The 16,991-nt window shown below is 36.6% G+C and overlaps 1 protein-coding gene across 3 annotated transcripts in view; it reads right to left on the reverse strand.

Annotated features, from left to right (window-relative positions):
* CNTNAP2 (contactin associated protein 2) overlaps window positions 1–16,991 on the reverse strand; it is a 1,833,097-nt gene that overhangs the window by 714,275 nt on the left and 1,101,831 nt on the right. For all 3 annotated transcript variants that reach the window (XM_064487267.1, XM_064487269.1, XM_064487268.1), the window contains one exon: window positions 1,801–1,907. In XM_064487267.1, coding sequence (XP_064343337.1) covers window positions 1,801–1,907 — 107 coding nt within the window. The remainder of the gene's footprint in view (window positions 1–1,800; window positions 1,908–16,991) is intronic.

The following is a 16,991-nucleotide window of genomic DNA, read 5'->3' on the forward strand; positions in this document are numbered from 1 at the left end:
CTTAGAGGTTGCCGTGGGAGCGAAGTACAAACACACTGAGGACGTCCCTAACACTTGCACTTTCTTAATCTCAAAAAATCCTTAACTATTCAACCACTAGCATATATTTAAAATTTTTTTAAATTATATTTTTAAACGTCTTTTTATTTTGCTGTGTAGTTCGATGAAGGAAGCAGCTTTAAGAATTATTTGCTATGACATGAAACATCAAAGTGATCACTGAGGTAAGAGACCCTTGTGACCACCGCCAGTTTCTTACTCTTTGTCTTTAGTCAGAATTTCCATCCTCAGAAACAAGATCCCTTGTAGTTAAAGCCAGTATTTATTACACATTATATAAGTTCCACTGGTGGAGTGATGGTACTCAGTTTCATCAGAGTTACCTAATTCAAGCATCACATATCATTTAATCAGTGCCATACACTGAAAGTTACTATTTTGATATGACTGAAAAGGTACAATTTTAGTTATAACTCCTTTATTCTAACTAATTTCATTATCAATCATTTGTGTTCTTTATTCCTTGAAATACGTTTTATATACCTATATATAAATACTTTACAGATGGGGGATCTACCAAGTGTCTATCTGGTTTTACTCTGTTGTGTGTCTTCTTATTAACGTTAATTTTTCTGGGTGTTCTTTTTGTCTCTTTTAAAAAAGATTTTCCTAAACAAATTAATAAGTGAAATAAAATTAACTACAAATATTTTTTCTGAGTTGAGGCCTTACAATATATGCTGAACAGTGTCTTCCAGCACATGACTACAGAGAACGATACAGAAAGGCCCAGAGAATGGTATTGTATTTACTGTCCCCAGAGCTCCACTTGGTAATACTTTGCTTGTCATTATTTTCTAAAAGGGAAATGAAGAGAAAGCAGTCTGTATAATTAGAGGGTTTCGATACTAGCTTTTCAGATTTCAGCACATGGAGAGAAGACTGAGTAAGACTGAACCTCTCTTTCCCTTCCTTCTTCCCTAAAGACACACACACACACACACACACACACACACACACACACACACACAAAACAGATGGTCTTCCTCTTTCAACGATATGTTCTATGGCAAATCTGTCTTCCAAAGTGCCTTGCAAATAGTACACATTATTGGGAAATTAACACTACAATTATAGAGTTAATATTTACTTTAATAATATTCTTCGAATTACAAAAATTTAATTTTTCTTTAACTTTTCAGGGTAAAGCTATTTAAAGAAGGCACATCTATGTTTTAAAAGTCATTTTTACATGCTTTTTATTTCTTAATATTTTAAAAAATCTGCCTTCTTCTGCTTTTATTTTACATATACAACTTCAATGGACTTTATTCTTTCTAGCTCATTTTTCTGATCTAAAAAAATGTGGCCAAATAGTTGTGAAAGAGACAACTATTTCCCAGAAACTAAATGTTCAAATTACACTCTGTCTGCCTCTGATAAACTGATAAATGAGGATCCTGTCAGAGACATCACACTCACATAATTTTCCAAACAATTCTATCCAGACAGACGTGGCTTAGACACACAGAGGCACATCCAAGATCAGTAGTCCAATCTCAACTACATGTTTATGGAACATTGGGAACGCTGGTCCTTCTTTCTGAGTCATTATTCTTGAGAGAATATATTTTGACAACTAGAACTCCATTCTAGAAAAGCAACCATGAAATCTGGGTCTTCTCTATCAAGTGATTTTACTATGTGGATTATTCAGGTTGCTGAGCTTTAAAGCATAGCTGTGAAGACGCGGGATTCTCATGCAGTCACAAGTTTAAAGTGAGATAAATTGGCACTCACAGTTGTGGCAGGTGGCCCCACTGTATCCCGTCTCATCACAAGTGCATTTGAAGCTGTCCCACGTTTGCGAGCACTTCCCACCATGCTCACAGTGATTGGGCACACATCTGTCAGAGAAAGAGACAAACAGAAATAAACCAACAAACAAATGAGATTTATGAGTGGCCAAATTCCAAGCTGTCTAGGCAATATATCATTTCAATGCCAGGTTGCCTTACCAAAGCAATTAATCCTTGTTAGTTTAAGCAGATTAATATGATTCATGATGGAAGGTGCCAAGCGCACAAAAGATGATTTATCACAGGCTTGGTGTGTCCCATTTTGAGTAAACAGTATAAACTAACAAACAGTTGAGAGATCCATTTGCCTATCACAGATTCATTTTATTTTCCTTCTGCACAAAAACAAAGACACTAGCTAAATTTTCTCCCGGTGAGAGACAGAACATTAGCCATTTTGTTTCCTGTAGCATGCTTTATCAAGGCCAATAGTACCAAGTCAGAAAGGCGTAATGCTGAGAGTTGTATTTTTTTTATATATAGCAATTTGAGTTTTTGAAATAATGCCATGGTAACAACAAGAATATACTAACCTCATAAAAATATTTCTAAGTCTTCCTTACCCATCCTGTTATGCCCAGCTGGCTAACGAAAGACACCTGTGTAAAGAGACAGCAAGTATAATATAGGGGGAAAGATGTAGGTTTTGTGTTCGAATCTCTGTCTCTCTACTTACTTGATAGCCAACTGTGATGATGTCATTTAACCTTTCTGACCCTGAGTTTTCTCATTTGAAAAATGGAGTAATTATACCTATCGGATAAGTAGTTTTGAGATTAAGAGATGATGTTCATAAAGTAGATAATTAATAGGCAAGGAATAGAGGGCCAATAAGCAGGAGCCATGAATGTCTGAGCCATAGCTTGCAGGGCACATTTTTGTAGTTTGGTTGTATGCTAGCAATAGTGAAGTTGGTGTTTGTTCTGGAAAACTCTTACTTCAGCAGCACAAATTATTTCCTTGTTATGTATTAGTATTAACAAAAAGATTTCTAGATGTTAATAGGAAACTCTCTAAAGCAGAGAAATCCACCCAGATTAAAATGGCAGAACCCATAATAGCAGGTCACAGATAATGGACTGATACAAAGAACCTCCTTTGGAGGAACACCCTTAATCATAAAGCCCTGGTGCCTTCCTGCTGCAGAACAGATTTAGACTGGCCTCAGATGTAGTATTCTCCTCCCATGTTCTTGATTTACCATCAGCCTAAAATGACTGTAGCAAGGCATAACCCATCGAACTTCGATTCTTATGTAGGAATGCTCTTCCTCTACAGCTCTACAAACCTTTAGTCATGCAACAAACATGTATTGAGCCATGTGGGAAACAGAAGATGAATACAATTATATTCACTGCCTTTCAAGAGCTTAAGCCTAGGAAAGTAAAACATTGTATACATGAAAACCATAACATAAGGTAGAAATGAAAAGTGACATACTGTCGGGACAAACAACGCACAATGGAGTTTCATGTGAGGGATCATGTGCAGACCTGGTGCACAATAAAAGGCTTGCAGGTCAAACCTCAGTGAATGGAAAGAATTGCAGAAAGGGAGAGGAAGAGCATTACTGGGGGGGAAATACAACATAAGCAAGAGCATGCTGTTGGACCATCATGGGGAGAGATGGAATATTCACTCTACGTTGAATAGGCACACACATTCCATATGAATTTGGACTTGGTGTTATCAAGGCTACAAAGATATTTCTTCTCTAAAGACCTAAACTTATGTGGAGGTGAAGGTGGGGGATAAGATTCATGCAAAATACAATACCATGCAGAATTTGATGAGTCATCTAAGAGATATGAAATGGCACAGAAATTTGGATACTAGAGTAGAGCGGAATATGAATAAAGGGCTTAATAAAGTTTAGAGAATTTTACTTAGGCCTTAAAAGAGGGGTTGCATTTTTATAATTAAAATGTTGGAAATTGTTCCCAGCAGAGCAAGCAAGAAACCAGTGAGAAGGAGCAGAACCATGATCAGTCTATTTTCATAGACACTTCCCTCTCCAGGTGCCCAGGCATGAGCCTCACCAGCAGGTGTTTATGTCCAGCAGTCCTGATTCTCCAGACCATGGGAGGAAGCAATGATACAGACACTCCAACATTACATAAAACTAAAAAGTATACTTGATACTTAATTTGGGAATTCAGTACATATATGCCTTTGTGTGGCACATATATCTTCTAAATTGTTGTTGGTTAATACTAGCTCAGCCTAATAGTGAAAGTAATTTACATCAGCTTATTATATCAATTAATTCAGGCGGAAGTAGTGCAGAAGTGCACTGAGTCTCAAAGGAAAACCAGGTTGGAATCTAAATGTACTCTAAATAATGCACAAAGCAGAAACTACACATCTAAACAATAAAAAGATTGCTGTGTACTTACATACACACAAGAAGCATATAATATTCAAGTGAGATTAACTGAATACTTCCAAAAGTCCGTATTAAGAATTTCTTTAAAAGTGATCTTTTATTTAAATAGAATTTCAATATTTTATTTTTCATATGTTTCTTATAATTTATACTTTTAAACTGACATTAAAAGACATTAAGGAAATAATCCTATTTACCACTGCATCAAAAAGAATAAAATACCTAGGAGTAAATCTACTTAAGGAGGCAAAAGACTTGTACCCTGAAAACTGTAAGACACTGATGAAAGAGACTGAAGACAATACAAACAGAAGGAAATATACACCATGTTCTTGGATTGGAAAAATCACTATTGTTAAAATGGCCATACTACCCAAGGCAATCTATAGATTCAATGTAATCCCTATCAAATCACCAAAGGCATTTTTCACAGAATTGAAACAAAAATGTTAAAATTTGTATGGAAACACAAAAAATCCCAAATGGCCAAAATAGTCTTAAGAGAAGAGTGGAGCTGGGGGAATCATGTTTCCTGGCTTCAGACTATACTACAAAGCTATAGTAACCAAAATAGTATGGCACTGGCACAAAAACAGACATAGATCAATGAAACAGGACAGAAAGTCCAGAAATAACACCTAGGAATTTATGGTCAATTAATCTATGACAAAGGGGGCAAGAATATAAACAATGGAGAAAAGACAGTCTCTTCAGTAAGTGGTTCTGGGAAAACTGGACAGCTACCTGTAAAAGAATGAAATTAGACAATTTTTTATACCATATACAAAAAAACTAAACTTAAAATGGATTAATGCCCTAAATGCAAGACTGGATACTATCAAACTATAATATTTTTCACTATATTAAAAAATGTTAGGACCCGTTACCAGGCAAAACAAAATATGAATTAACCTAGCTTCTCCCTTCCTAACTATTTATTTCTTCTCTTGTACTCCTATGGAACCACTTACATATGCCTAATCTACTATTATTACATAGCTTAGTAATTATTTGTTTGAGCATCTGCCTCCTCTAAACTGTGAGACTCTGCAGTAAGGGATTTTGATCTTACAATTCTTAGCGTTGACAAGGTGTGCAGGCACCCAGTAAATACCTACTGACAGATTGAAGGAATGGATGAATGCAACGTTAGAAAGTTACACTAAGGAACTGAAGTAATTTCAGAGGAAATATCACTTTTATTGTGAGAAATATAGATCATTCTTATGTACGATTTTAGTCTTAAATACAGACTCTTGCTCCAGTAAACCAATTATTTTAGAAGGTCACAGGAAATACATATAATTTGTTTCATAGCATGTCCTAGCTTGAAAGTCTGATTCGCATCAAAAATGAATCAAAATGACTTTGCTGCCACTACTTGAGAACTGCTTGCCCAGAATCAGGAAGATGAGGGGGAAATTTGGCATGTGTCAGTCTGCTGTGATCACAGGTCTACAGAAGAAGTGAGGCATCCAATTAACTGTGTCCTGGGGTAGCCCTGGCATCAAAGACTCAGCCAGAACCAGCCTTTCAGCTGTGGCAATGCTCTAAAATGCGTTAGGACCAGGAAGCTGTATTTTGGAAGTTCAAACATATGGCACTTTCTTAATATAAAATCGATCACTGTGAGTTGAGTGGCTGTTTTGATGGATACAACAATTCTATCTGGAGTTATGGATGATGGGTGCAGTTTTATTTCACCCAGAGCATCTCTTTTATTTCTATTCATGATTTTAACGCAAATCGTTGAGAAAATTGTTATTCACAGATATAAGAAACCTCAAATGGTATCAGATGTGTTTGTAGCAGCTCACTTTGTAGTCTCTGGATACTCCTTAATTAAACAGGGAAGGTGGAAGAAATTTTATTTCAAATCCAAAAAATTTTAATCTGACAGCATAACTAAATGCATTGGTAGGCTTTAAGGTACTATGAAGGCATTTTAATTTTTTTCTTTGCAGTATTTAAAAGTTAAAGTAGCTAACTTTAAGTAAAATTCAAATTGGATATTTGTGTTACACTTAAAACTACACTGAGTTCTGTAGAGCCGAATATTAAAAACCACAGTTGTCCGCACCATGACTTCAGAAATATGCTCATACAACACCAAATAACAATTGACAGTGGAGTGTTTATCAGAAAAGCTTGCTCTTACTAAGATCCTACGCTACTTGTATGCAAAAGCCGTGTTTCTCAAAACATTATGTCCACAGGAATCATTTGAAAATCTTGTTAAGATGAAGATTCTGATTCCTTAGGTCTGAGTGGAGTCAGATGCTCCTTGGTGATGTTCTTGTAAGCTGGTCAGAGACCCACGGTTTGAATTATGGGGCTCCAGGGACTTCCAGTTCTCTGCAGTGGGACCTCAAAGAGCGAGGACACGAAGGGAAGAAGCAGCCCAGGAGGAGAGGGCACAGAGCGGAGATGGCATGTGGAAAAGGCACATGTTATGCTGCCACTTCTCCTGAGGCCGTACGTTTTCCATAGGCTCTCCTACCACTTTCTGTGTGAATGCATTCATAGTAACAAGGTAATAATCTCCTAATCTCATTTAGTAGGTTTGTTTAATCATTTCAGAACCTGACTGTAGACCTCATATAATTCATCGAAAGTGACCACTGACTATAAAGGCAGTTTCATTTCACCGTAAAATCAAGTTCCCTGTTCTCAAGCGCAGAGTCAGCTGACACGTCCCACCTGCTTAGTCCGTGTACAGATGCCAACACCAGGAGACTTCATTTGCTCTTCGATTAGTACAAATTTTATACCTGGACATTAAATTCGCCTTGTTCTAAGCCTCAGAAAGGAGAACTTCAGGTTACTAATCAGGTATTTTCTGAACTATTGGAAAATTATTTTAAGTGATTTATAAATTACAATCCCGGCATAAATGAGCTCCCGAATTTATGATTTTCTCCCCTCATCTCACCTCCTAATTTTATTTTTGCTTTTCAAGACAAGAAGTACATTTGGAAAGTTTGGCTTCTTAAACGCTGTTTTTCATACTCTTGGCTGTCTGAGCTGTTGCACTGTCACGGCAGAGTTCTCGTCCACATTAACTTCAATACTGATCTCAACAATATTTCAGCACTTTTATTCTCACCCTAATTAGATTTTAATTTTATTTGAAGGCATACTCTCAATGGAGTATATATCACTGCCGTATATTTCTTCTGGTCAAACTGGTTATATAGAGAAGTAATCATAATTTCAGCAACTAATTTAGTATTTCACTGCTACATAACTTAACCTTACAGTTGCATAACCAGTAAAGCTAATGTTATATTGGTGGCGCTTTTTTCAACAACCATTTATTTATGGAAATATTTAAATGTCAATACATTTACTATACTCCTATATCATGCCCCAAATTTCCATTAAAGGTAATCAAGTATCTTTGATCCATTTCTATCTAACAATTGTACATTTTTACACTAACCATATGAATCATTAATTTCAGTTTTACAATATAAATACCTTAAAAATCATTCCTACTATAATAAACCTGAGTTTACTTCATTTTGTTAATTTACTTTGAGTTATAATTTTACAATGCATTCCTCATAATTTTATGAGTAAAACATCTTTTAAGAAATCATAGGCTCATAGGAGAACAGGGTCTTGCAAAGTCCCTCACCTGTCTCCAGATGCTACTTTATTTAACCAAAACAACTAACAGTATATTTTTTTATAATCAGTTACCTGCTCCAGTCAAGACACTTCTAAAACAAACTCTGGAGAAACAAAGAATAAAGGACGTTTTGTCCTTAAGAAGTTATATTTATTTTTCAAAATGTGATTAGCGAGTTAGGCCTCTCTGTATGCCTAATATTAAAAATATTGGTACAGTTTTAAGTTAATATACCACTACTGTATGAGACCACTGAGGTTTTATGGAAAACTCCATCTTTAGAAGAAGTACAGACTGAGCTTAGCCTGGCAGGAGGAGGAGCACCCTTCCACACAGAGGGAAGGCGGCACCTGCACGAGGAGGAGTGAGTGCAAACGTGCTTATGGGCTAATGAACCGTGGAGTTTGGCTAGAGCTGAAAGCTCGCTTTTGGGAGTGAGGATTATAATGGAGAGTCATGGATGTCTGACCAGCAGCCCGTTCCCCTTTCTTCCTTCCTTCCCATCTTCACCCTGACATTGCTCAGCAGCCTTCTCTCCTTCCTGTGGCTGTGCGCCTTTGCAAGGGAGATTATCCCAATTTCCAGGGGACAAAAGTGAAGAAACAGGCTTCTCCATGAAGTCATTACATGTTGTACATTGTTCCCCCAAATTTATGATTCCCTTCTTCTGTAGCAGTAGAATTTATGCCTTGACATGGAGCCACCCAGCTGAAGATACCACTTTCTGGGCTCTTTTAAATTTAGGGGACATGCACTATTCTTGCTTTTTTTGTCCTCCTGATCGCCTCTTGAACTGTACTGAACCTGTGACGGTGAGACCAGGAGCAGGCATCTCAGGACACAAAAGGGTGGCACAGGAAAATTGTAAGGAGTCTGGGTTCTGGATAACATACCAGCCCTGGGCCACCGACCCAAATGTCTCTATGAAAGAGAAAGAGATTTATGCTATTTTGATCTTTGTTGCAATAACAAGTATACCCTAACTAATCAGTTCAGTTAATCTACCTTGAGGTTGACTTACATCTAGCCTTCTTATTATATCATAATACGTTTTATGGTTACTGTTAAGTTGTTATGTATTTTCTGTATTATCTTATATTACTTGCAACTGAAAACAGCCAAAGCAACAGATACTAAGTTTATGAACATAGGAACATGTTGATTATTAAGTTAGGGATTTTCCTGGAGAAGATAGCCTTGTTTACTCATTCAACATGTATTTATTGAGTGTCCTTTATGTATAATAATCTGTGCTGTCTAATTAAGCTTTCTTATCAAGAAGTTTAATCACAAGAACCAATATTTCTGCGAGATTGTGTGATGAGATGCAGTCCATCCACTCCTCAAGGAATTCTGACCTTTATCCACAGGAAAACAAAGCCAGACCATCAGAGCAATGCATGGTGGAACGGCATTATTTTCGACCCCTGGTAGGATGATTTTAAGTCACTCTAGGATTTAGGACATTTTTTTTCCTAACAATGAGAAACACTGGAGACACTTAAAAAGTAAACTTACTTGATAATAGACAGTTTAAGGTATTAACTAGTAGGAATACGCAGGATAGACTGGAGAGGGGAAGCCAAAGGCAGGAAGATAACTAAACAGCTGTTGCCCTAAGTAGAGGATCACAAAAGTCTGAAGTAGAGTAAGACCACAAAGAAACACAAGGTTTAAAAAGACCATATTATTAATTGATTACTTGGAAGTAAATCAATTAAAAATGCCTCAGATATTCTGTGTTTAGGAACCAGTGACAAACAGTGACATTTTCAGTTGGAGGCGATAACTTTTCTTACATAACTAAAGGTAGGTACATTTCAAACGCCATCAAAACTTTTACGACAGTAGTTTTTAAACTTAAACTCATAATTTAAAAAAAATTACCAAATGAGCTAAATTTAGAATGGCTGTAAGCTGTAATCCTCCAAAAAAATCATTAAATTTTATCTCAGTTCCATCTCCATTAGTGGTGGAGGGGGGGAAGGATGAAAAGGAGATACAAGAAATACTGTGTCAGAAAGGGGAGCTCTCCGCAGCACAGGAACAGGCACAGAGATCCACCTTCTGTGGATCAAGCTGGAATCACATGTTTCTCATCCCCACGGCTGGTTTCTTTCGCTGCTGGGTCTTTACTCACTGACTGTAGGGGCAGACTGGGAAAGGCTCAGTGTGAGGTGTAGCGTAGGGGAGAAGGAGGGCACGGGGTGGAGGGGGCAACGCAGGGAAGAGGGAAGAAGATGTGAGACGGAGGGAGAGGGGGAGATGCTCCAGGTGCCCACATTTTGGTGGGAGAATATTAGCAGAAAGATTGCTACTGAGAAGTTGTAAAAGTCACTGTAAATTGTGATGTATGTGGGAAACATACACAAGAGCCAGCAACATTCTGAAACTGGTGCACACCAGGGTAAGATGATTCCTAGGGGATAACAAAACACTGGGTAGGTCTACTGTAAATGTACATTCATACTGGTGCATTAAGAGAAAGACAGACCAATGGAACACAATTGAGAATCCAGAAACAAATACGAAGACATATATAAATCAAATATGTTAACAGGGGCATGTTAAATCAGTGGGCAAAATGGATTACTTAATAAATAGTGCAAGGAAACTAGCTATTCATCTGAAAAAGAAGGGTGCAGTCCCCCTCCTTCTTGGGAGTACCATGCCCTGAAATAGGACAAAGTCTAGGTGGGAACTAAGCAGAGACAGAAAGTCAAAGTTTTACCAGCATTTTAAGCTTGAAACTTTTTCCAGCTTTCTGACTTATTTATAGAAATATTTGCTAATACTTTGATTAAAACCTTGTTTGGGGGTTCCCGTTCATAAGTAAAATGCTGCAGTATTTGAGCCTGTTCCTTACAATCACCAAGCCTCAGTTTCTTTTCCTTTCCAAGGAAGATGTCAGTTACTATCTTACAGGGTGGTTTTTGGACTGAAGCTTAGCTCAGTATTTGCAAACAGTAAGCACCCAGTAAACATGAGCTGTCGCTGATGTTATCATTAAAGGAAGGACAATGTTACACAAAATCCCAGGTCTTATACAAGTCGTAATCCCAGGTCACTTACATGTATTATCTTATACGGTCAAACACAACCAAGTTTGAAGACTAGCAACACATTGGGAAAAATTTTAACATGGCACACAAAGAGCCAATTTATTTACGTTACAAAGAATCCTTATGAATCAGTAAGAAATCATTCAGTTAGAACATGAGCAAAGGGCACTCATGAATAGGGCAGTTCACACGGACAAAAACACACGAGTTTTAAACATAAAGAAAAGTGTTCAACGTCATTCAAAATCAAAGAAGCACAAATCAAATTTCAATGAGATTTCATTGATCATCTCCCTGCTACTTAACAGGAAAGGCCATCTTACGTACGTACTCCTGATCATAGTTTAAACTGTTTAGCAGGTTGTTTGATGAAGTCTATTAATTCAACATTTTAGTCCAGTTAACTTTTTTCTAGGAATTCATCCTACAAAAATACTAGAACACTTTCTCAAAGTCATTTTTAAAATGTCTATTGCAACATTATTTATATCAGCCAAAAACTGGAAAAAAGAATTCACTGGCTAGGAACTTACTAATAAATTAAGGCAATATGTATAATGAAGGCTCTGGGAGCAGTTAAAAGGACAGGGCAGACTTCTGTGTGCTGATAAGGCACAGTCTCCAAGATATATTGCCGGGAGAAGGCAAGACGTATAGGCCAGTGTTTATAAGATGCCTCCATTTGTTGTAAATGACAATTGCTGTAGATGGGGTGTGAATAGTGAAGTGAATATGATGACAAACGAAGGTCGGGAATCTTCCCTTTGCAATAAGTCAGAGGAAGACAAATTCTGCGTGACCGCACATACACGTGGAATCTAAAGACAGTGAACTCACAGGAACAGAGAGCGGACTGGTGGTGGCCAAGGGCAGGTGTGTGGGGGTTGTAGTTGGTAGATGGATGTGGTCAAAAATACACATTTCCAGTCATAAGATGACTAAGTTCTGGGGATCTAGTGGTAACTATAGTTAACAGTACTGTATTTTATACTTGAAAGATTCTAAGAGTACAGATCTTAAACATTTTCTCCACATCAAAAAAAAAAAAAATAGTAGCTAGTAACTATGTGAGGTGATGAATGGGTTAATTTACCTCAGTGTATTAATCATTCCACAGGATGTATATATAAAATCAACATGTTGAGCACTTTAAACCTACACAGTGTGACATACTGCTTATATCTCCATACAGCTTGTTGTCACTCCAAGAATCATTCTTAACCTTTCTCCACCCTGTTCTCAGCCCCATGAGGCAAATAACATTGAGAAACCCTAAACCCTCTGACGTCTCATTGGGTTTAACCAATAGGAGTCCAGGGCAGGAGTTTGGAGGGAGGAAGAAGCATTAGGTCAGAGTATTTATTATCCTGGTTCTCTCCTGGTGAGGCTGCCTCAGTCTGGGCAAGTCCTTAGACTGAAGGTCACATCCCCTTCTCAAGTTTGCCCTGTGTTACACTGTACTTCTGAGTTCTCTGATCTCTTCCTCTTCTCCTCCTCCTGCCTAGAGCAGGTATCACTCTGTAGCAGCTCTGTTGCTGCCAGTCCTGGGCTGTTCCTATGTTATCCCTCGAAGTTCCCTAAATCCCATGAAATTAACCATTTGTATATAAGCTTTCTTGGAATTATTTCATATTGGTCAATTCTTTCTTCTTGGCACTCTCATACAAGTAGAAACGGAGAAGAAATACATATGCATAATACACATACATAAAGACAGACGTAGGTGCTCTTGTATGTGAATAGAATATTTCTGACATAAATACAGAGAAGTCTCATTTGAAAGAACTTTTGGATTATCTGTTCCATTTCTCTCAAATCTATGATATAAACATAATACCATTATACAGAGTCAAATTGGCTTACCAAAGGCTTTACATAACTTCCATATCTACCAGAATGCTATTTCATTTATAGATGAAGAAAACCCACGTCAAACATAAGCCCTCTAATTTGGAAAACTAGCGAAGCCTTTATGTATTATACAATTATTTGAATAGCAAGTCGAAACTTAGGGAAACCCACTAGTCAAGCAAAGACAGTATGTTGACAAGTTAATCAATATATGAAAAATGCCAAAAGAATGATAAAATAATAGTTAATACAAGAATGAAGCCCCATAAATATACAGATTTTTTTTTATTAAAGAAAGTAATAGCATGAGAAACTCTAAAGGATGCTATAAAATCATATTGTTATTAGATTAGGATGACTAAATATTTTTAAAAAAGTGATATTATTAATATATTTACCATGAAAACAACAGTCAAATTGTTTAACAGCTATGCTTCTAAAGGCATACAAGCAATGATTAATTTTTTAAAAAAACTGATGTAAGTGGAACAAATTAGAAAAATTTTCACACAAAACATACTATTTGAAAGGCAATGTCTTTCATAACTGGTTGACCACTTCTTACAACCTGGAAATCAAACTGAAAACATCCTCTCACGTAAGCATCACTGCATTCTGATCTCCCAAACATTCACTAATGAAGAATATTTAAAATGTCCTATTTCGGTGTAATCAGGTTTAAAAAGTAGCATATGTGTTAAACCAGTATTCTAAAAATTAGGGAGAGACACAAATGGCTTCTAATGATCTACATTATTGACTTAAAGAAAAGATATTCTCCCAAGTGAATTTGTGTATTCACTTAAAGAAATGATATTCTCCCAAGGCAGAAATGGATAATTAATAGATTCTTGTTTTCTAGATAATCACTATGGCAATGTTTTCACTTAAGCTACACACACGCACACACACACACACACACACACACACACAAGCTAAGTATCACTAACTTTTTAAAGATGTCTATTTAAAGCTGATCTTGTAACTAGGAGATTCATTAAGGTTTGCCCCTCCCCTCCCCCAAAATAATAAAAACAGTAACCATTGAAGAATTGAATCAAGAAAGAGATTCCATTACTACATAATTTGTTAAATGAAGACTCCTGTGATTTGGGAACACAGAACAAAGCTTTCCTAAGATAGGTAGACATTTGGTCAAAGACTTTGAAAACTAGAACTGAATCTGTCAAGCCAGAGGACCTAATAAATTTTAAAATGAAACAGCAAAGCAAAAAGAATTAAAGTCTGCTCAAACTTCGGTAACAAATCCATTGCTTTACGCTTGAGTTGAGCAATTTGTGTACCATGTAGACATGTCCTAATTTTTTTTTTTAAGTCAGCAGTCTAGAAAGGAACTCAAATCTCCCTATAAGAATAAAGTATTCATGTATATATAATCTCCAGGAGGGAATGCCATCACCACTAATATTTAAAGGAGCTGTAGATAGCAGAAAACTTCAAATAAAATCCATATTAGGAGAGAAGTAGTGTAATTAAACCTCTTGCCATGCATATTGCTCATGCAGTCTCAGATACAGAATGTTATTTCCACTTCCACTAATAACACTGAAGGTCTTCTAATTTTTGTTTCAAACATTAAGCTAATAATATGTTAAATTTATGATGACATGAAATTATCATATTACATGTGTGCTCTTTTTGCTGTTTTGGGGGGGTTAATTCTAAAATTTTCATCTGTTTAATTCTGGGTTATTGGAAAATTCAAACCACTGAAATAGAATGGTAAAAGTTTAGATCTAGAAAGAATGATAGATTTTCTTATGTAATCCCTTTATTTTGTAGAGGAAGGAACTAAAAACTGGAAATTCAGTGACATTAAGTGGGTCCAAGGTCACAGAGCACATTTGTGGCATAGTCAGGTCTTAGGCACAGGTGCTTGCCTGTGCTTTTTAAATGCTACACAATTGTCTTAAGTTACAATGGGGAATCATAGTTGCAAACGAGAAATCTTTGGGAAGCATATAATTAATAGATAAATAATTCTTACTTCCCCCAAAACAAACAGTCAAATATAGAGGATGTATGTACTGTCTTTAAACATTTGGAATGCCTGAACACATTCTCTCCAAAGTCTGGCTCTCTCACTTCTTCTTCTTCTTTTTTTTTTTTTTTAACACTGGATCCAAAGAGATACATTATGCTTATGCAGATTTTTTAGTATTTGTACAAGGAAGAAATTGACATGAATATTTCCGACATTATTTCTATAGCTGATTGAAAACAGTGTGGTAAACAATATAAACAATTGCTATGGTTTTGTTATTACCCTCACTATTTAACTGATTAGTTCTTCTAGAAAATATGTCTAGTCTCTTTGGAAGGCAGTGTTGTAAACTGAGCTGGTTAGAAATCTCTCTGCTGGAGGCAGTTTTGTGACAGATACTGTTTGCAAAAAGGCTCTACGTAGATTTTGATTTTCTAAGGAGTAGAGAAGAGACCTATGTTAATGGAGATGGAGGATTTGAGAATGTTTGGGATGGGGCAGGCAATTATCTTTCAGGAGGCCAAAGGATACTGGATTAAAAGCCCCATGACATCTGGTTTTGTTTCATCCCATAATTATTTTATTATGCAACTAGATTCTAAATTTCTTTAGGTCAGTTATCTCCATAAGATGTGGGTCATACCATGAGACATGGTAGACCTTCAATAAATGCGTGTTGATGAATTACTGAATCAAAGAGAACAGTGTAAGAAGCTTCTCATCTATTATAGATGTTCCAGCATGAAAAGAATCAAAGAACTTTCAGGTTGTAAAAGTTAAAAAAAAAGAAATCTGTTCTCAACTCTTCCTGCCGAGATGCACGTAATTCTGGGCAAACATACTAAACAGCTTTCCAAAGGTCTCACAGCTTGCTATTGCCAGAAACAAAATTTTCTGCTTAATATCCTCAATCCTCATCTTCTGGTGTTCACACTTGTTTCCTTTCTGTTAAAAAAGACAGAGGATTCGAGTGCACAAATCTGGTCTCATAAATGTCAGTAAAGAGTGGGAGATGGTTTGCACACTGGTACCGTCATCATAGTCTAGTGTCTTGTTTTACTAAAGATTGAACATAACCTGTGTAACAAGGTGTTGATTCAAATAAAATCCTCCTACAATTTTTTCCTATACTTAGCATTTTCAAAACAAACATGTTCACCACTGTTGCTTCTTCCCTTTGTATGTTTACTAGAAGATAGTCTATAGTTAATTACCCACTATTATCACTATTTATGTTAATACTCAGCTACATAAGACTATAGAAATAAACCATTTCAAATTTATTCTCATTTAACAGCTTTCACTTGTCTACAGAAATCCTGGGTCACATGCTGTAGAATAACTATCTCATTAATCTGATTTTGCTCCAAAATAAACTGCTGAAGATGGTCCCATTTCTCTTTATATGGAATTGAACATATTGTTATCTTTAGGGCTCTTTTTCAGAATTTGTATTTTAGCCTGAAAATGAAACCAGTAGTATAAGTAAACTGACTAACATTATTAGGGGTTGTAAAATGGAATGGTTTCCAGAGAAGATGTCTTCAAGTTTCACTGAAGAAGGGGCATTACCTTATATCTTGTTTATGAATGGAAAAATGCTTGTTGAGCACCTTTTATGCTCCATGTAGTGCATGAAGCAGTGCGGACTCTAAGGGAATATGGTAAAATCAACCCACGGCGTTGAGTGGTGTTGCAGAGGCATGGGTGGTTGTGCAGATGATGCTGTGGTAGGATGGGGTGGCTGATCAGCATGGAAGTTCTTTGGAAATGGGGCTTGAGCTGTTTTCCGGCTGAGTGAGAGTTAAGAGTCTAAGAAGGCACTCCTGGACGGGCAGTGATGGGCAGGAAGGCTTTTAACAGTTTAGTGAATTGCGCATGTCAGGAATCTATAACAGCAGAAATTTAAGAGCAAAACTGGGAGAAGTAAGGAGGTATTTTAATTATTTTTATATGTGACTAAAAATGGCATTAAATCTTGGATAGATGTTACATTGTTCACATTCCTAGAAGTTAACTCTACATACGCTTACATGCTGGCACTTTCTAATCAGGCACTCCATCTCTATTTCTAGTTTTTAGTTAAGAAATCAAGATTGCACAAAGGATTTGACAGCAGGGATATACTGTAATCACTGTTCTATGACAGATGTCATAAAGTCACTTGTAAAAACATTACAAAGTTGTTCCTATG

Source organism: Camelus dromedarius, chromosome 7 (assembly GCF_036321535.1).
Source record: "Camelus dromedarius isolate mCamDro1 chromosome 7, mCamDro1.pat, whole genome shotgun sequence".
Classification (NCBI taxonomy): domain Eukaryota; kingdom Metazoa; phylum Chordata; class Mammalia; order Artiodactyla; family Camelidae; genus Camelus; species Camelus dromedarius.